The sequence below is a fragment of the Equus przewalskii genome, chromosome 27 (assembly GCF_037783145.1).
Source record: "Equus przewalskii isolate Varuska chromosome 27, EquPr2, whole genome shotgun sequence".
In the NCBI taxonomy this organism is placed as follows: Eukaryota; Metazoa; Chordata; class Mammalia; order Perissodactyla; family Equidae; genus Equus; species Equus przewalskii.
In genome coordinates this window covers 2347242-2368906 of record NC_091857.1, presented here as the reverse complement: position 1 = coordinate 2368906, position 21665 = coordinate 2347242, and the positions used below count along the sequence as shown (strand labels likewise).

The following is a 21665-nucleotide window of genomic DNA, read 5'->3' as shown; positions in this document are numbered from 1 at the left end:
CTTCAGGATTGCTAAACAGTGTTAGATAATTTTATAATTTTCCATGCTCATGATTAGGAAATCAATCGTGTTTCTTCTTGTGTAAACTTATGAATTGTTAAAGGCATATGAAGTATTTAGTAACAGTATTTTCCAAACGAGTTGTTTAAAAAGGAGGAACCACAGAATTTGGGCAGTCTGTCATGAGTGGGATGATCAAGATAAACCTAGAGTGTGAGGACCTATGTGTCATTTATTAGATACGTAATTGTTGGTATTGCTGTAATATAAGTGTTGGCTGCGAGTTTCATGATGTCTCTAACTTTCTTATATTTTTGTGTCAATTTTATCCATCCCTTATATCCCTGTGAAAAAAATTGGATTTTGAATTTTCTCTGGGCTCCACTGTGCTAGGGTGAAGCCAGACTATATGCCCATTTTGGATCATCTTGACATCTGTAGTAACATTGTTGCTACCTGGTATGCCATTGCATTGTTTGGCACTGTGAACACTGGTAGGCATAAGTAATGTACTGTTCATTCTACTGTATCTTCTATCAAAATTTTATTGAGAACATTACATGAATGACGAATGATGAATATAATTTTTCAAAACCAACCAGTTTAAATATCTAATATTACATAGCTGTTATCTCTTTAAGAATCTTTTAATTTGGGGCAAAAAACTCAAAGAAGCAATGAAAGTTATTCACTTCTTCTTTCTAGGAGTTTCTTTGAATTGCTGCTGTTCTTTGGAAGAGATGAGTTCTATGAAGAGCCCTTAAAGGATATTCTTGGATCCTTCCAGGTAAAATAGTTTACTACTTCACATTGTGTACATTTAAAACAGGCCTTTATTTCCCCCTAAAAGTAGTATATTGGTTATTTATTGTTTATAAGTTTTTATATTTACTAAGGTGGCAGTGCTTAACATCCTATTATACTGGCAGAAGAAGAAAGTTCTTAAAATTGACTTTCAGCTGTATTTTAGCAGTTCCTAGGATTCCAGTTGCACGTTTGCTAGACCAGACTGGTGCCACCACCCTTGTGGATTCCTAAGCACACCCTAGACATACACATTTTACTGCTACAGCCTTTGATTCCAAAGGCACGTATAGAACTTGGCCCTAGTGAAAAAGGACTCTTCTTGCCTGCTCTAGGAGCAGGCTGTCTGTCCCATGCCACTTTGTCCCTTTGCTGTACCCTGATTTTCTCATCTATTTTCTCAAGATAGGAGGCAGATTTTTTGCACTTGCTATATGAGAGAAGAGAGTAAATCCAGAAGGGGATGACAAAAGATCCAAGACCTCTGCTGTAGATGCAAGAACATTTTCTCTTTTTACCATTTACTTAAGCAGCAATACCTAAGACTGTGGCTCACTGGTATATCCTTGCCGTTATCTCCATCAGTACTTCTCTGGGGTGGAATAAAGGAAGATAAACTTTGAGCTCCCCCTAGGGGTAAAGTGTTTAGACAGTGTATCTGACATTTATTCCTGTGGTGGTAACAAGAAAGGCTTATGGTCAACCAGGAGTATTGCTGTCCACCTTGAGAAAGGAGAGCAGCAGAGTAACAGAAAAGTCATACAGTGCTTTCTCTCACCTAGAATTTTTATTTCATATTTATTGAAAAAGCTTTTAGACTGAATTAAAATAGATTTTTATGATCGATCACTCTGGTGCATACATAGAATAGCAAAAATTATAAACAAACTTAATTGGCTAAGTTATATCTAAGACTTCTTCACATTCAGAATCTGACTCTAGAATTGCTTTTCCGCTCAGTCATCAGTGTCTGTTTTTCTACACCATTTTGTCTTTAGTGGTATCAAAAGTGTTGGTGATGCAGCATTTCCTAAAATAATTAATAAACAAACTAAAAGCCATTGGTACTGGGCTTTTAAAAGCTTAAGCTGTCTTCATGCTTTTGTTTAGCCAACTTTTGATTGCTGCTTCAGGGGTGTTTTTAAACTAGATTAATGGCCCTGCACCCTCCCCACACTGTTTAGTTCCCAAGAGTTAAAAGAATGGTCTGCTAGTCTCTTAGATTTTATTCTGAGTCACCACTATACCCTTTTGCAAGTTTTCATGCTGTCTCTTGGAATGTCCATCCATGCAGAATGGCAGCTACATCATCACCATTACCAGGCAACGTGAATTCTAAGATAGTATTGAATATAAAACATATTTTGACTTGAAAGCTGTAAAAATATGAAAAAAAATGTATCTTAGGATCAGTGAAATTAGGTACATTATATTCAACATTCTACTTTATCCATTTTTACATTCAGCAAAAGAGGTAAAAACACCTGTTCTCATGGAGCTTTGTTCTAATTAGAGTCTGTATTCGAGTCTTAATTCCACTCCATTTCTCCTCTGACACCTGTGTTCTTGGCAGTCCATTCTTGAACTTTTACTCAGCACTATTTATTGTCTTCACTGTGTGCTGACACTAAGCTCTGGGAAAAACAGCAGAAAGCAAAAGCAGAAAACCCCTGCTGTTGTGGAGTTTAATTCTAGTGTAGAAGCAGAAAGACAGTAAGTCAAACCTTTGTAAATTGAGAGTGTTTTAGAAAGCGACAAATGACTTAGCAAAAATGAAGCAGGCCAGGAGGTCGTGGTGTTGGGGGAGGAGACTGTGGTTTGAAATGGGGTCCTGGGGAATGCCTCATGGAGCTGTCAGCTGAGCACTGACGATGGAACCCTGGAGGCTCATAGAGTAGATGAGAGACTGTGTTTGACTTCTGCTTTAGATGTGTGAAATCGTAACATTTGTGAAAAGACACGTCCTTCACTTTTTTTCTTGTGAGCAGGGTGTCCATTCAGTTGTTAAAATAATCAGTTCCTCAAGGGAGAGTTCATAGTTTTGCATCCTTTTCTATCTCCTGCTCAAATTCTAAAGCCCACCTCTTCTTCTCTTTGTTTTGTTTTTAAATCTCTCTGCCATTTCTGCCACTTCGGTTGCTGTGGCTTCTTCCTACTCTGAATTTTCTTGAGCAACTCTTGCCTCCTAGGAGAGATTTTACCTTCTGTTCCCGTTTTAGCTTTGTTTGGAGAATTGTCTTCTGTGTTCTGCACTGAGCTGCTGCTTTTAGTGCTTCCAGGCCTTCTCCCTTAGGGACCCAGGAAGGGCCAGTATGTAGTCCATCATGCATACCCCTCTAAAACCTTGCATTTGCTAAGCTTTGTGGATTCTCCAGGCTTTTGACTGACCTTTGATAATCCAGTGACAATCCCAATGTCATCTTTCAAAATTCTAAATATTTTCTACTAGTGTAAACCCTGTTTCTCCAGGTGGTTCATTTCTATCCTCCTTTCATGCAGATTCATACCAGCTTAAGGTCATGCTCTTTCTCCTGTACATAAGTAGGACAAACAGTACTGCTCATACTTTAAAGTATATAAAGCTCACCTGGGGATCTTGTTAAGATGCAGATTATGATTCAGTAGGTCTGGGGTGGGGCCTGAGAGTCTGCATTTGTAACAGGCTCTGCAGTGATGCCTATGGTGCTGGTCCCTGGATCATAGTTGAGTTAGCAAGGGACTAACATTGTTCACTGGATTTGAGTTAATTATTCCTGTCTTCCTCTTCTTCTCCCCCCATTTTCCAAATGTGACTATCCTAGCTCAGCTACTCGCTTTCTGTCATCTTGGACAAATTACATAATTTCTGTGTCAGTTTCCTCATTTGTAAAATGGGGACAGTAATTGTGCTTGCTGCATAGGGTCATCAGCTTGACATCATTCTTAGTAAAATGACCAGGCTTAAGGCTTAAGGCAGGCCTTATTGCCTGTCTGATGAAGGGTGTGGGTCCTGAAGTCATACTACCTGGATTTCTGTTTTCACAGTAAGACCAAAACCCAGCCTATTCTATTCTTCCATGAATTTCTAATCTAAAACCTGAGGTGTTCAAGTAGACCACTGACTATAATTTTTCCTCTGCTTTTTATTCCAAAAGGAAGCTTCATTTTTAGAGTAGATGTTCCATGTACTGGCTTCTGAAAGCTTGCTTTCTTAGCCCTTGGCTTCTAATCATTGTTCTTGACCTCAACATAAGGAGGTGACACATTTCTTATATGATACACTTACCTCATTATTATTTTTAGTCTGTTCATTGGTGAGCCTTCCATAGCCTAGTGATTGAATTCATATGATGGGTCTCCAAAACCCATTAATTTTAGTTCAGTCTTCTGGATTCTCAATGAAATGATAAAAATAATATAAAATTCCTTGTGAATACTGGAAACCAGGACGAGAACCTATATCAAAACCAGATTGAGGGATGGGCCAAATAATACATGATAAACTGAATGTGATTAAATAGGGAAGTGCGAGAGGGGAGGGAGCGATAAAGAGAGACCTTCCATTGCAATCCAGTAGTGCCTCCCCACCACCAGGGGCAAGAGGAAATAGCAGGTCACTGGCGGGTGCGTTTGGCCAACCTCATTGTTGTTAGTGCTTTCAAAAGCACACCAGGTGTGCAGCAGAGTCTACAGAACAGGAATCATGATGTCACTCTTGTACCTACATTAAAAATGGGACGTATCACTCTGCATGAGAGTTTTCCTTCCATTGAGAGAATGAAGGTATGATCCAAACTAAATGCAGCCTGCCTAAATACCCAAAGGTAGGAAAGTTTTGTAAAGAGATGTGGTTGTCTCCCACTGTAGCTTCCTCTTTAAGCCTCATGGGCCGTTGATCTCACAAATTAAACTGAAAAACTTTTCCCTTCTCTCTTTGTTTGGGTTTGAAGGATTCACAGAGACCTATGTACCCATTAGTAAAACAGCTCTGTTTCTAGATATTCTAGGTAAAGATAAATAAAGAGAAGAACACCAGTTACCATCAATTACATGGTAAGATAAGACAGTTAAAAACAAAAAGGATTAATTATGTTGTTGCTGTGGTTGAATTCAGGCAGTCTTCCATGAAACTGGAAGTGAAATTGTAAAGAAGGGACAACCCCAAAGAAGGTATGGAGGTGAAATATTGTATGGAGCTGAAACTGCTAAATTAAAAGTGTAGTGAAGGCAATCAACAGCAGATTAGCTCCAGGAAAAAATAGTCAGTGAAGGAAAAAATCTCTAAACCTTAATTTTCAATTCATAGTAACATACAGTCATATCTTGTTATAGCCTTCAATTTTCAGGATAAAGGAAAGTTCCTACAAATGCAGGGCTCGTGTAGAATAAACAGGATTCCCACGAAGGAAAAAATAAAATCAGGCCAGCAACAAACTTCTCCATCGTAACAAATGTCAGAATGAATAAAGTCTAGAGTTTTTCAAGGGAAAAATATTTAATAATACAGCTGCCAAGCCCTATAGCTTATGAGAGAAGACAACAGAGATAAATAGTCCCAATACTTGGAAAACAAACAAACTACATGTCTTTTTATCAGGAAAACAAATAAAAGTAGTATGCCAGCTGATTTAGAAATGATCAAAACAAAGAATTTACAAATAGAGTTGTTACAGAATAAAAGAAATAAGACAGACCTGAGGAAACAAGTAAAAATTAGAATATTGTTAATATGGCTATTATGAAAATTCTGTTAATGTCAGAAATGATTCTGTAAAAAGAAAATACAAGTTGTAAGTAAAAGCACGCACATAATAATCAGGAACTAAAATTCTCAGATCGTGGTATTGATTGGGTAGGGGTAAGGACAACAGGGAAGAATCAAGTACATTCTTGGGCCTCTGAGCCGAAGTAACCACACAGACTAGTGCTATTCACCAAGTGGGCAGTGATTATAGCAGGAAGAGCAGATATAGAAAGAAGAAAGGTTCCATTCTAGACACGGAGTTTTAAATATCTTTGGAACATCCAAGTACTAATGCCCAACAATGGTTAGATTCATGGGTCTACATTTGTATCTTCCCAGTTTGTTTTTCTTTAAACCAAGAACATGTATTCCTTTTATAACTCAAGAGAAAAATAGGTGTTATATATATACTTTTAATTTAGGGAAAAAAAAAGATCCTGGGGTAGTCAGCAAAATGCCAATGCCTTAAAAGCCCACTGCAGAGCTCTGTGTATGTTTTAATGAGCCTGCCCTGACCTCAGAGAAAGGTCCCTGGGGTCAGTGTATAAGTCACAAAGATCTTTTCTGTTCAGACTAGAAGTAGGCCTTAGTTAAGCTATCTTTCCTAGGATTCCACCCTATTTTTTAATCTGCTTGTCCTTCTTTGGGTGAGTGGGGGAAGGAGGTGGGATGAAGTAGGGAACATAACTTCAGAAACAGGAGGCGGCCCAGAGCTCTCTCAGTGCTATATAGCATTGTAAGAGAAGAGCAAAAAGTCATCAAAAGTAAAAGAACTGGCTACAAGAAAGGAGTTAAATAGATGGTTATGCACACAGGGGCAAGTGTTCATCTCCCCTAAGCAGTTACTGTATATATTCATCATCATCATAAATGAGCACGCCCCCTAGGTTTTATTTTTATCTAATATGAAGAAGTTCAGAGCTATTCACTTTCCAGTAAAACTTTCTCAAATCTTGGACCAGGTCTCCCTAGACTACTTGGAATAAGTTGCCCAAGGACTTAATTTGCCAAAGTCCTAATTATGGTATTCAAAACCACCTTTACAGGGCTAGTTAAAAGGCTTTTAAAGCATACAACCATATGCGCTTAATAGCAAGACATTTTGTGAGGAGCAGTTTCAAAATTGTGTCCCCATATTTTCTGCTCTAATAGGAGTTCTCTTCTGTCTCTGTTCAACTACATTTTGACTACATATGATTTCCCCCCCTAGTTTTTCCACTGTTACCAAAGCACTAATCCATCTGTGTTCTGTCTGTAGTTGCATAGTCTCTCCAACTATGCTGTTAGATCTGATGGGCAAAGACTGACTTTCATCCTTGTGTTTCCAACTCTTAGTAGTCTTAGTCTCACAGTACTGATATGTTTGCCAATATAAGTGAAGGATAGATAAGTCCACAGAGATTTCTATATGATGTCTGGCCATTTCTTTCTTTTAAAAAAATCCCTTTTAGGTTGGCCTGGTGGTGTAGTGGTTAAGTTTGCATGTTCCACTTCAGCTGCCTGAGGTTCGCAGATTCAGATCCCAGGCATGGGTCTACACACTGCTCATCAAGCCATGCTGTGGTGGCATCCCACATGCAAATAGAGGAAGATTGGCAACAGCTGTTAGCTCAGGGCCACTCTTCCTCACTAAAAAAACCGAAAAGAAAATTCCCTTTTAGAGATGTATCTCCCTTGCTTAACTCTAGAAGATAAGAAACAATGAGGCATCTTGTCTGAAACTGTTTACCTCATGGTCTGTTGGTTACCTCTATATACAGTGAGATGGGGGAGAAGTCAATAAATGTATTCATGGGATGAAACCAACAAATATTTACTGTGGCTTTTACTTTGACAATGTGTAGGAAAAAAGAAACTGAAGTATGCTTCATTGTGAGAAAAGTCTATAGGAAAAGATTTCACTGTCTATGAGAGAAACATACTTGACAAGTGTGCCACATATTTAGCACTGGGAGTGAAAAGGATTGATGTTAAAATGAAAGTTTCAGATTCTGAAATCATTTGGTAAAGATTGTATTCCTTAGATAAATCTTGTGTTGAAATGGGTAAAGCTTTCATATTTTTCCACTGGCATTTAACTTTTTGAAATTGTTGCTCCTGATTAGTAATTCTTGTATATCACCACCTCAGAAATATTTTCAGTTTCTCTGTGTATTTTTTAAAATAATTAATTAGAGAAGGCTTACTTCAGTTCAGCTGTTGAAGTTCTGTGATCACTTTGAATTGATATAAGAGCTAGAGTTATTTCAAGCATAAAATATGTAATAGTAAACTTGAGACAGTTAAACTCAAGGGACCAAGAGCAAGCCTCTAAAAGCTAGGGCTGTCAGCGTCAGTAAGCGGCCTGTGTCAGGAAAGGTCAGTGTACCCTGCCACATGGAACGCCAGTCATCTCAAAAGAGGGTACTAAACATTGTGCATTGATAGTTATTCCCGCCATAGTATCCAACCATAAAGAAAGATCTTATATTCTGAGCATCATGCAGTCTTAGGTTGTTAGGAGCAGGCATGTAAGTGCCTTCAAAATCAGTGGTAGGATTAACACTTTGAAACCATTTCTGAAAGCACATCAGGATCATTGAGGCGTTCATTGTTCACTGAAAACTGATTCTGTAGAGTGTCCTAATACATAATAACTAGAATTATCAGCATATTAGTGCTTGAAGTTTGTATTTTCCTAAAGTATTAGATCATAGAAAATTTAGCTGTAAAGAACTGTAAGAGGACATAAAGTCTAATCTAATTTTTTAATAAATGATGACTAAAGAGATTCATTGATTCATCCATTCAACAGTATTTACTGAAGATTAAGTGACTTGCCCACTTGGTAGCATAGCCAGTACTGTGACCTGTTCTCTTGACTGACTCCAGTGCTTGTTCTGCTGAATCAGATTTCATATTTATTTCTTTGCATGGGAATCAAATAAGTCTTGCATCCACGTTCATTCTGCTTCAGGATCTGTCTTACAGGTGAGAACTGTAACAACAGCACTTCTCTGTAGGCCATATTATTTCATTACTTATTTAAAAATGTTAATGGTAGGGTTGTGCTTTCATTAGCATGGCAACCACCAGTTAATTTTGGAATTTGATTTTGCTCTCAGTTGATGATTTTACTGTTTTTGTGATTGGCTTCCCCTTCAGATAAAACTCTGCAAATTTAAGTAACATACATTTATTACATAAAATTTTTTAAAAGTATAAAAATGTAATTGTGTTTATTAAACAAGGAACAATTATTTATAGTTAAATACTCATTTTTTTCAAAGGTCTCAAGAAGGGGTATCTTAAATAGTTCACTAAGTGTGTGATTCTAGTTATTTTTAAAAATCAAAAGTATAATTTATAGGTATTCATGTATTTTTATAATTTTGAGACTGGGAGTCACCTTAGAAATTGCTTAATCTGATAATCCCTTATTTTACAGATCAGAAAATTATGCTCCCATGGAGCTGAGATTTAGAGAAGTAGAACAAGGGCCTGAGTCTTACTCTCAAGCCAGCGTTCTTTTCAGCATTCCCTAATCTATTATATGCATCATGTGTTTGCAATTAACGGATGTGTCAAAGAGATGCTTTATTTATACGACTGTCTTAAATGCTTCGTGGTCTGGCATTTTGAAACCTTCTAAAGACTGCCTTGCTGGAGAGAGAAAGGGAGAAGAACCTTTAGTGTGGTTATCTGAGTGATAGCAGATGAAGACTAAAGTGTGGGCTGTAGAAACGCAGGGAAGAGGCACATCAGGACATGACATTAGGATCAGCAGAGGAAGGCGAGTTTTCTATTTGATTCCAAACACAAATGTAAAAACCAATAATACCCTAAACCAGCAGTCTCCCGACCTCTGATATCATACCCATCCAGCTTTTTAAAAAAAAGTTTGAGCCCTTATCCCCAATGTAGGTATATTTGTTATTTATGTACATGTACTAGTACTGTATACATTATGAAACAAAAATACACTTAAAAAAGATAAAAGTAAAATAATGTTTTAACAGTGTAAAAACTTTAATGACACCAGTGATTGAATGTGCTTTATTTTTGAAAATTTTTAACACTCGGTCATATAATAATTCGAAGGTGGATTTTAATTTACTTTGATACTTGGTTGTAATAGCTGTCATAGATGAAAAAGATACCTTTAGTAGATCCAAATGGAAAAATTTTATTTTCTAAATTATGATGTCCAGTTTTAAATGTCTTCCACCAAATTTACAAAGATTCTTTTTGAAATTTGACTACTGAATTTCAGTTGTTCCAGAAATCAATCACTGCTTTCTTGAATACTAACCATTTTTAACAAATGAATTGAAAACTTATTCAAATGCTCCAGTTGAAAGATTTTTCAACAGAAAATTCTAGTTTAGTTTTTTAATGGCATAGATACAAGCATTCTAGGTGATGTATTGATTTTTGGCACAACAATCATGTAAGGATGCTAACACTTCCAAACATTCATTTTAATTGATTTTCTACATAAGGACTTTATTGAAAAGCAGTAACATTTTCATTGTTATACTGTCCTCTTTATGTAGGCAAACTCAGAATGTTAATTTTTTCAAAAACTTCAGGTAAATACTCCTTAGGAACTTATCACAGAAAAGAACATCAGATTTGTGATAATTATCTTTTTGTAAAAGAAAACTGCATAACTTCTTTACACTTTACAACTTTTTGAAGTGCTTTGCCATAAGATAACAAAAGAAAGTATAATAATAAAAGATATGGTCATTCTCATTTCATCATCTCATTTCAACATATTGTAAAGATTTTACTATATTTTCAAGGCTTTGTATTTTTTCTTGTATTTATTTTTTTATTGAGGTTGCATTGGTTTACAACATTTTATAAATTTCAGGTGTTATGTCATCATATTTCAGCTTCTGTATGCACTGCATCGTGTTCACCACTAAAAGTCTAGTTGCCATCTGTCACCATACATGTGCCCCTTTATCCCTTTCACCCTCCCCTGTCCCCTTTTACTCAGCCATAGAAAACAGACTTTGTTTTTATAAAATTGACCACATTGAAGACCTTTTATATTTTTGCTTTGATTTGCTGAAATAGCTTGCTTATGGATGAATTTGACATGTGGTATTCTGTAATTTTACTCTGGAATCTACATTTCATTAAAAAAAAGACAGATATTGCATAGTACTTCTACTTACACAGATTTCCGTAAAACTCTATTTTGATTTAAAAAGTTATTTATTATTGGGGCTGGTCCAGTGGCGCAGTGGTTAAGTGGTTAAGCACTCTGCTTCTGTGGCCTGGGGTTCACCGGTTTGGATCCCGGGCACAGACCTAGTACTGTTCATCAAGCCATGCTGTGGCAGGCATCTCACATATAAAATATAGAGGAAGATGGGCACAGAACTTAGCTCAGGACCAATCTTCCTCAGCAAAAAGAGGAGGATTGGCAGCGGATCTTAGCTCAGGGCCAATCTTATGTTTTTTCTTTTTTTTTTTAAAGATTGGCACCTGAGCTAACAACTTGCCAATCTCTTTTTTTTTTGTTTGCTTTTTCTCCCCAAATTCCCCCCAGTAGATAGATGTATACTTTTAGTTGTGGGTCCTTCTAGTTGTGGGATGGGGGATGCTGCCTCAACATGGCCTGATGAGTGGTGCCATGTCCGCACCCAGGATCCGAACCAGCAAAACCCTGGGCTGCCGAAGCGGAGTGTGCAAACTTAACCACTCGGCCACGGGGCCGGCCCCGAGGGCCAATCTTCCTAAAAAAAAGAAGTTATTTATTATTGAGAATATGTCTTCTGATACACCTTTCCTTTCCTGAAAGGAAAAGTGTACCTGTTTGAAGAAACTTTTAACTACCGAGGAAGTAAGATGTCAGCACTTCATAATGCAAGACCCTACTCTTATATGATAAGTACCAGAGAATGGACTGGTACAGATTTTCAATACTGCAGGAGAAGGAATTAAGTTTATTATGGATTGAGGTAGCTAGTGGAGGCTTCTCAAGGAAAAGTGGGACTGTGGGAAGATTGATAGGAAAGGATTCAGATCGTTTTTTGGGAAGGTTTAGATAGGTTTACAGGAAGTTGTAGGAGAAAGACAATAATATGAGAAAAGGCATAGGCAAGAAAGTACAAGAAGAATTTGGGAGATGGAAGTGACCAGGCTGAAGAAAGGGATTCATGAAGTGCAACAGGTGAATGCATAGGTCCTTAGGTGTAGAGGTCCTTAAATAGGAAGTTGGAGTTGTTAAGACTCTCATCCTGTGATAAGCAGCCGAAGGGTTGAGATCAGGTTGGAACACTGAACTGCCCCTTCACATATGTGCTGTAGTAGCCAACTCTAAAGTGGCAGTGAGTCAGAGAGGAAGAATCTTCTGTAGCAAGACATGAAGCCCAGGACACAATGGATTCTGAAAGAAGAGTGAGGGAAGGAGTGGTGTTTTCTCTCTACCTTTGTCAAAGACACAAGTTGAATGGAAGTCTCTGAGGGAATTATATTTAGCTCAGTGCTGTGGGTGTCAGTAGACAAATGACTTAAATAAAGGATTAGGTTAATATACAGGTCCAAATTTTTAATTAAGTAAACATTCTTAAAAAAATACAATATGTATATATTCTAGAAAAGATAAGTTGTAAATTTTACAGTGATTTAAGTACCTCCTTTTTCACTTCGGAGGCTTTTAAATTGAATATCATCCGAAAAAGCCACCCTGCTATGTAAGGAAGGAGGAACCAAAAGATACTTACAAACTTATTCTCTTTCATCCTGTGTCTTTTTAAATGGACCAAAATGAAATACTCCTTCTCTCTTTCCTATCCAGAGCTATTTCCCATAGAAGTGGTCTCCAAAATACGGTGTATTTAACTCCAGAAGTGCACGCATACAAAAAACAAAACTCTCATTTATAATTTTTATCTTAGAAAAAAGAACTTAAGCTAATTTACTAATTTTTAATAGAAGGATTGATAATAGTCCATGTATATAATTTACAGTATAAACATTTATGAAAGTGCACTCTAAATGTAGGAGGTACAGTCAAAAAGTATGCTGAAGTTGACCGTGGGGTGGGGCTTGTTAAATATATGGATTATCAGGGCTTTCCCCTAGAAGTTTTGATTCAGTAGGTTTGAATTGGGGCCTAGGAATCTGTTTTTAACAAGACCTCCAAGTGTTTTTTGTTTTCAGCCAAGTTTAGGAAATTAGCAGTAGACTGTTTCACGAAATCTTGATTTAGGCCTGAGCCCAGTTCCAGATCCCACAGTGCCAGTGGCTGTATGGTGGGGCCTCACCTACCCTAAGACAGCTAGAAAGCAGGCTTGTCCAAGGGCTAAAGCTCATCAGTGATGCAGGGGCTAGCATCCAGCTCATCTTATTTCTTGTGCTTTGCTTGGACCAAAAGCCAGCTTATAGTTGTGGAAATTTAGGGGCAGAAATATGTGTGTCTAGAGTAATTAAATAGTTTGTTTACCTTGAGGTTTGAAATTGATGATTGTTTTTAACCATGAAGCTGTTGCCACATATTGTTACTATGTTCCATGTGTTAAAAAAATCATGGCTGATGAATAACTTTATATGTTATTTTTATGAATGCTATAACATGTTGATACATGGAAATACAGAAATTAATTTTATGCTAAGGCAATTGGTCGTCCTAAAATATTTATTCAAAGTGTTAAAAAATACTAGAAGAAATAATAGCTAACATTATTAAGTGCCTACTATATGCCAGGCACTGTCCCAAGCACTTTTCAAGACACTCTATTATTTAATCCTCACAATAATCCTATGAAGTAGGTGTTTTTGGTATCCATTTTTCAGAGGAGTTAACTAAAAGAGCACAGAGAGGTTAAATAACTTGCCCTTTGTTTATAGCGGTTTTGTTTGTTTGCTTCTTTTAATTTGGGAATGCCCTAAATAACTTTTAGAAGATACTTATTTTCATATTTTGACTGCTTTGACTGAATGAATCTTTGTCTTGAAACTTGATTTCTTCTATTGTCTTGTTTTCTTATAAAACAAATAAAACCTCTTTTGTGTATTTTAACAAGGAATGAAAAGTGGCATATAGATATCACTTTGGAACGTTCAAATGTTGACAATTAAACACTGCCACTTTGAGTATGTAGCCTGATGAATCATCTGATAAGTAAAAGTTTGTGAATATATATTATTTTATCCTAAAGTTTGCTTTATAACTGTTATTAAGATTTTTATGTCTGAGGGATTTTTTTGAACACAGAAGGAAATTCTGGCAACTGTATTTTGATTGATGTGCAATTTATTCAGATTTTTAATATTGCCAATTTCAATATCTAGTTTTTTCTTAAGGCTTTAAGCTCCATTTATGCTTTTAAAAAATAAATCTATTCATACCTTGACTAGACCTTCAGGTAAACTTTTTAAATTATCAAATTAAATTCCCCAGAAATATTTTTAAAAACACCACCTAACAAAGCATATAACAAATAAAAAAGCATAATCAGACAATTAAATCTTTCAAATCTAAATCTAATAATTCAAATTTATAAATTCACTAAACCAAGTTCTCCTAAATATTACAGTGTTTACAAACTTTTGTTACATAATTCATATTATAATCACAAGTCTAAGATACTAGATTCTCTAAAAACATTTCAAATATCTATTAAAAAATCCCACAAAATGCATGAATTATCAGTTAATGGCCGTCTTATCAATACATCTTTATCTTAAACCTAATTGAAAGTCTTCATTTCTTCAACCTATCATTTCTTCATCCTAAGACTACAGATCTACTTACACAATAAAGTGGAATAGAGTTCCCATCTTCTAGCCGCCTACCACGACTAAAATTACACATTTGGGATCAGGGCAGGGGACCTGTGTCTACCTGCCAACCAGAGTCTGCATTGGAAGGGACCCTTGCCCCTATCCACTTCTTACTGTCAGCCTCTTGCCTACTACTGTTAACAGAAACTTTATGAGCCTTCACATAAATTTAACTGAACATGTAAGTTTTAGATTTTTGCAACCTGGTTCTTTTCCTAGAAGTGATGCATCCTGTAAGTTTTTCCCTTAGGTTTTTGCAACCTGGTTCTTTCCTAGAAATGATGCATCCCTTAAATTTTCCCCTTAGGTTACACTTCATCCCTATTATAATGGGATTTTCTAAGTCAAATTATGTACAAACCATGTAACCTTTGGCATTAAAGCCTGTTTGTATACTAATGGGGTTTTGACACCCTACTTAGGTTACTATACAGTTCTGTCTCTTTCATAATTTAATAGCTGCCTCATTGACCATCAGTCATTTTATTGACAATGATGATCAAGTTTAGTTTTTAACCCCTTTAAATTCACAAAGCCAAAATGATTTTTCTCTCCTAGGAATGCCAGAATCACCTCCGCAGATATGGAAATGTGAATCTGGAACTGGTGACTCGAATCATTAGAGATGGTGGCCCATGGGAAGATCCAGTGTTGCAAGCTGTTCTTAAAGCCCAGCCAGCCTCTCAGGAGATAGGTACTTCAGGAGACTCAAAGTCAAACCAGCATTCGTGGGAAGCAGACTCAGCTTCGTTTCCTAACTAGATTAGTAATAGCGATACTTCTTTATTTTGTAATACTGAATAAGAGTGATGTCTTTTCACATAAAGTATGTTTAATTTGTTATATACTAACCCAGCCCGAGTGATTTTTAATACTAGACTAAATACATTTATTTCTAGTAATTTCCCATTTATTCTAATGAGAATTCAGAGTGTTAACACATTTACTATCCAGTTGTTACTTATTTACAGAGAGTTTATTTGTTTTTATCACTTCAGTCATATTTTTAAAATCTTATTTAAGTAGGATCACCCTTTAAAAAAAACAACAAACCCCCTGCTTAAGCACATGGAATCTCCCTTATATAGGAAACTCTCTGAGGGCTGGGACTCTTTCAGTTTTTGTCACGACTGCTGCATATCCTACACCTAGCCCAGTGCATGGCACAGAGTAGGTGCTCAATTTAAGTATTTGTTGATTAAATGAATGAGTGACTAATTGAATGAATAAGGAAATTTCAATTCCAGATACTCTAGAGCAGTATTTCCCAAACTTCATCCATTAATAGAAGTTACGTTTTGTCTCATCCCCTTACCACCTGCATACTTCTTTGACATCACCTCCTCTCAAACCTAGATCCACACTGGTTCCTGTCGGCTACAATTTCCTTTTGAGGCAGGAAGCTCGGTCTACTACTTCTAGTTAATTCTTTTAGAAAATATTTGACATAATTATTCCTGAGCCCCAGAACATTTTGGATCACCAAAACTTAGAATGTAAGCTCAGCAGTAGTGAATAAGCACAAAAGTGTGGAAAACAGTTGAAAGCATGGACAGAGCCAATGGAGTGCAATTATAAGATGGCCAAAGGGAAAAGAAAAGACCTCTCAGCTCTGGAACTGTTCAGACCTTGGTCTGGTGAAAAAGAGGCTGCACACCACAGATTGTGCTGAGCAGGTTAGGATCTTTCCACTTGTCCCAGGTTAAGGGGTGGGGGTGGGTTGGGAGTAGAGTTGAGTAGAGAATGGGCTATGATTCTCAGGCTTCAGAGCAAGCCAACCCCAGATACAAGCGTGGAGGACTACAGCAGAGATGTGAGAGAAGATGAAGGAGGTAAGCCCAGGAGAAGTAGTGCAAAGCAATGGGAAGAGATGGGAGGTAAGACACGACTAGGAGGAAAGGGCTAAGGTATATGTGAAGTGGCACAGTGGTATATAGTGAAAGGATGCAAGGAAGACTGGCACTTGATATGATGGTCTCGGAAGGAAATGAAAAGACTAAAGAGGAAGGCAGTGGAAACTGAGGAGGAAGAATTGGATTACTGAAGAAAAGTATGAAGAGTAAAATATAGGGAAGGCAAGGTGACAGACTGAAGCAAATTGAGGAGACTGGGGACTCTGGCCAGAGGGGACAGGAACTAGACAAAAATAGAGCTTCAGAAGGAGTGAGAACAGGGGAGAAGAAAGTTTAGGCTTTTAAGGGGAGGTTTTAGCTTCTCTGACTAGGAGCTAGAACAAACCCGTTGTTGGCCGATGAGTGCTGATGGCCTCTCTCTATGTACACACCCCTTCATACTTAGATTAGCATACCTCATTTTGGGAAAAGCTGCTCTAGAGCCTCGTTAATGTGGATGACTCTCCTCTAGTTGACCCTCCTAGTCCTCTAGTAGGGTAAAGACCAGTCTGAAGTTTGTCTTTGTATCAACTGTGCACAGTGTCTGCTTACCGTATATCGTAAACAGAAATGCAAGGCAAATGTTGAAGCCCAAATAAAACATTACCCACAGGCATTTTAGAGGCTACTGATTAAACATATATAAGTAATTAAAACACTTTTTGATTTGAAATCATGAAATAGGGGTTCCAGTTCGTGCTCTGCCTCTTACTGATTCTTTGTCCTTGGGCAAGTCATTTGACCTCTCTGAGACTCACTTTTGTGATCTGTAAAACAAGTATTATGACACCTGTCATAAGGTTATTGTTAGGTCTAAATAAACTTATGTAGATAAAGGTGTTTATATATTTTTAAATTGTGTAAATGCAAGTATTAGTAATTATCCTTAGTGATACATAAGCATATGTTAATAAGCAGTCCTTTTTGGCACTACTTTTGACTTAATTTTTTGTTGAAAAGTAATAAAATATATTTCTTTTATGATTTAAGTTTTTCATTAATTCAGATTACATTTCTCCATAATTAATCTGAATTAATGTAGTTTTAATGACATATTAGGATTCAGCCTTTTAATCTTACAGTAATGAAAATATTGAGCAGTAAGAAGATAAAGTACATAATTTTAGACTAGAAAGAAATTCCAGACCCCATGTTATTTGAAACATTTTAACATATTAATGAACTGAAAAAAGAATATTTCATATTTTTTCTATTTTAAATTTTCTTTTTTAATTTTTAGACTGAGAAGAAATCAGCAGATATTTCTTGAGCCCTGTTTTGGTGTCACTCATTTCCATTTTTCCAATCATATAACTGTGAATATTCTTTTCACAAATAAACCCCTACTGCAGAAAGTGCTATTTAATTAAATAAATAGTTAACCAAATTAGATACCACGTTAGTGGTGATGTTTCAAACAACAAATCAAAACTTGAGAGAATCTTTTCTTAAGAGTAATAAGAATCTGTTTTCTTTTTAATATAGTGAACAAATATTTAAGTTCTGAAAATCCACTGTTCTTTGAACTACGTGCCAGATACCTAATTGCTTGTGAACGCATACCTGAAGCAATGGCTCTTATTAAATCTTGCATAAACCATCCAGAAATCAGTAAAGACTTGTACTTCCATCAAGCACTCTTCACATGTCTGTTTATGTCACCTGTAGAAGATCAGCTATTCCGGGAGGTATTGTTTGAGATTTATATTTGCCTATTCTAACCTTACAATAAAAAAAGAAATGTAGCCCATTCTTGTGTTAAATTCCTTTTAGAGTAATACCAAAGGTTTTAAAATTATGTTATCTAGATGTGTTCTCTTTGGCCATTCTTTAAGCTCACTGAATTAGACAGAATCTGATATTAACAAATGATGAAATTAACAAAACATTCATTAATAAGCATTATTCATGTTGAGCTTCTTGTGAGACAGAGGTCACATAAACTGAGGAGCATTATGATTTTGCCTTTTAAATAAAATATTAAGAAATTAAATGCTCATGTTTGTTATTTTGCTTTTTTAAGATAAAAGAATTAGTCTTTTCCTAATATGGACCCTACTTACCTATAAGTTGTGGACATAAATGAGATTAAAAGCAGTCATTGTAAACTGTAGGTGCTATATAGTGAAACTATGAAATCATGAAAATGTTTCTGTATAATTCATCATTTTTATAGAATAAAACTGGAAATCTAATTTCTTCTGAATGTTTAAACAGTTATTGCAGCTAGCTTTTTAGATGTTTTTAATGGTATGAACTGATTTTTCTTTTCCTCTTATAGCATTTATTGAAAACTGATTGTAAGAGTGGAATTGATATCATCTGTAACACTGAAAAAGAAGGCAAGACTATGTTAGCCTTGCAACTCTGTGAATCCTTTCTTATTCCACAGCTCCAGAATGGGGATATGTATTGTATCTGGTAAGTGTTCCTAATGAAGAAACTGAAATGGTAAGATGAGGAAGAGAAGGAGAATTGGTTAGCAGAATTTGGACTTTATATTTTTTAAAAAGTTATGTGAAAATGTTGACACTTTCTTTTTTCATTTACTGTGTAAGAAACAAAGTAGGTTGTAAGACCTAAAGATTAAAAAAGAATATGATCATGTACCAGTAATTGATAGGGTAAATGTTTGTGTTTTAATGAAACAGTTATGTTTTAAATTAAATTTGGAATGTTAGGTTTTTTTTACAACTTTATTTTTTAGAGCAGTTTAGGTTTACAACAAAATTGAGAAGGAGGTACAGGGATATCTCATATATCCCCTGCCTCCACACATCATGCATAGTCTCTCCCATTATCAACATCACTCCCCAGAATGGTACATTTTTATGAATTTTAGCCTACATTGACACTTAATCACGCAAAGTCCACAGTTTACCTTAGGGTTCACTCTTGGTGTTACATGTTCTATGGGTTTGGACAAATGTATAATGTCATATATCCATCATTATAATATTATACAGTCTTTTCAGTGCCCTAAAAATCCTCTGTGCTCTGCCTGTTCATCTCCCCCAACCCCCATCGCCACCCCTACCCCTACCCCTGCAAACCACTGATCTTTTTACTGTCTCTGTAGTTTTGCCTTTTCCAGAATGTCATATAGTTGGAACCATACAGTGTGTTAGATTGGCTTCTTTCATTTAGTAATATACATTTAAGGTTCCTCTGTGTCTTTTCATAGCTTGGTAACTCATTTCTTTTTAGTGCTGAATAATATTCTATTGTCTGGATGAACCACAATTTATTTACCTGTTCACCTACTGAAGGACATCTTGCTTGCTTCCAAGTTTTAGCAATTATGGATAAAGCTGCTATAAGCATCTGTGTGCAGGTTTTTGTGTGGACATGAGTTTTCAGCTCCTTTGGGTCAATACCAAAGAGCATGATTGCTGGAATGTATGGTAAGACTATGTTTAATTTTGTGAGAAACCATCAAACTGTCTTCCAAAGTGGGTGTACTATTTTGCATTCCCACTAGCAATGTATGAGAGTTCCCATTCTCCACATCCTCACCAGCATTTGGTGTTGTCAGTGTTCCAGATTTTGGCCCTTCTGTTAGGTGTGCAGTGGTATCCTATTGTTTTAATTTGCATTTTCCTGATCACATATGATGTAGAGCATCTTTTCATATGTTTATTTGCATATGTTTATATGCATATTTCATATGTTTATTTGTATATAGTTATTATCTATATACCTTCTTTGGTGAGGTGTCTGTTAAGGTTTTTGGCCCATTTTTTAATCGAGTTGTTTGTTTTCTTACTGAGTTTTGAGAGTTCTTTGCATACTGTGGATAACAGCCTTTATCAAATGTGTCTTTTCTAAATATTTTTTCCCAGTCTGTGGCTTGTCTTTTAATTTTCTTGACATTGTCTTTCATAGAGCTGAAGTTTTTAATTTTAGTGAAGTCCAGCTACTGAATTATTTCTTTCACGGATCATGTCTTTGGTGTCATATCTAAAAAGGCATCACCATACCTAAGGTCATCTAAGTATTCTCTTACATTATCTTCTTGGAGTTTTATAGTTTTGCATTTTATGTTTAGGTCTATAATCCATTTTGAGTTAATTTTCATGAAGGATGTAGGGTCTGTGACTGGATTCATTGTTTTGCATGTGGACGTCCAGTTGTTCCAGCACCATTTGTTGAGAGGACTGTCTTTGCTCTATTGTCTAACCTTTGCTCCTTTGTCACAGATCAGTTGACTGTATTTATGTGGGTCTATTTCTGGGCTCTCTATTCAGTTCCATTGATCAATATGTCTATGCTTTCACCAATACCACGCTGTCTTTAATACTTCAGCTTTATAGTAAGTTTTGAAGTTGGGTAGTGTCAGTTCTCCAACTTTGTTCTTCTTCAGTTTTGTGTTGGTTAATTTGGGTCTTTGCCTGTCCACATAAACTTTAGGATCAGTTTGTTGATATCCATAAAATAACCTGCTGGGGTTTTGATTGGGATTCCATTGAGTCTGGGATCAAGTTGGGAAGAACTGACATCTTGACAGTATTGAGTCTTCCTATCCATGGACATGGATTATCTCTCTGTTTGTTTAGTTCTTTAGTTTCATTCATTAGAGATTTGTAGTTTTCCTCATAAAGATTTTGTACATATTTTGTTAGGTTTATACCTAAGTATTTCATTTTTTTGGTTCTGATGTAAATGGTATTGTGTGAATACTAGTTTTTTTCAACATTTTAACAACTACTTAAATGTTATTAGTAGGATATGTTATTAGTAGGATAAATCATGTAATTTAGAATGTGGTATGAGTGTTTTTAGTACCTATCCTTCAAGTGCTATTAGGTGAAATCATGAATAATAAGTATAAAAGATTCTAATAACTTCTGCCTCCCCTCCCCTAGTACACACACACAAAAAACACCCTACCACTTTGACATTTCATTAATTCTTAAGGGAAAACTAGGGTTCATTTGCTGAACATAATAATCTGAAATGATATGGTCTATAAACATTTTTTAATCAAAGCATTCAAATTTTAAATTCTTAGATATTTAAAACAATAACTCGAAGGAGGATTTAAAGATGAACTTATTTAATATTCTTGTTTTATAGATTAAAATCTTCGGACTCAGAGTCAAATAGCTAATTAGTAGCAGAGCTGGGTCTAGAGACTAGTGGACTTATCTTTTAGGGGAGTATACTTTTAGTTAGATTATGCAAAGTCTTGTTCAGAAATTTACTGTGTAAATTGGAATTTCAACTAGAGAAGAGGATCAAGAGGCGGTGGTAAGACGTACTTTTTTAAAAATAGTTTTCAAAGTATTATCATTTCTTGATATGTAGTTATTCCGAAATGGAATATAGTCATGACTCTTATAGTAGATCTTTTCCTACAGGGATATGAATATTCTCTGCCCTTGGCTGTATTAAACTATTTAAACAGGGTATCTTTAGTCATTTCATTTTAATATACTCATAAGTAAACTAGAATCAAGTAT

At 36.0% G+C, this 21665-nt stretch overlaps 1 protein-coding gene across 8 annotated transcripts in view; it reads left to right on the top strand.

Moving 5' to 3' along the window:
* The window catches only part of ZNF654 (zinc finger protein 654), an 84433-nt gene that overhangs the window by 45357 nt on the left and 17411 nt on the right, over nt 1-21665 (top strand). For 4 of the 8 annotated variants that reach the window (XM_070597357.1, XM_070597362.1, XM_070597358.1 and 1 more), the window contains 4 exons: nt 706-787; nt 14870-15005; nt 17689-17891; nt 18485-18624. In XM_070597357.1, the coding sequence (XP_070453458.1) occupies nt 706-787; nt 14870-15005; nt 17689-17891; nt 18485-18624 (561 nt within the window). Of the gene's footprint in view, nt 1-705; nt 788-14869; nt 15988-17688; nt 17892-18484; nt 18625-21665 lie in introns of all 8 variants that reach the window. The other 4 variants (XM_008534924.2, XM_008534918.2, XM_070597363.1 and 1 more) reach the window with 2 other exon arrangements.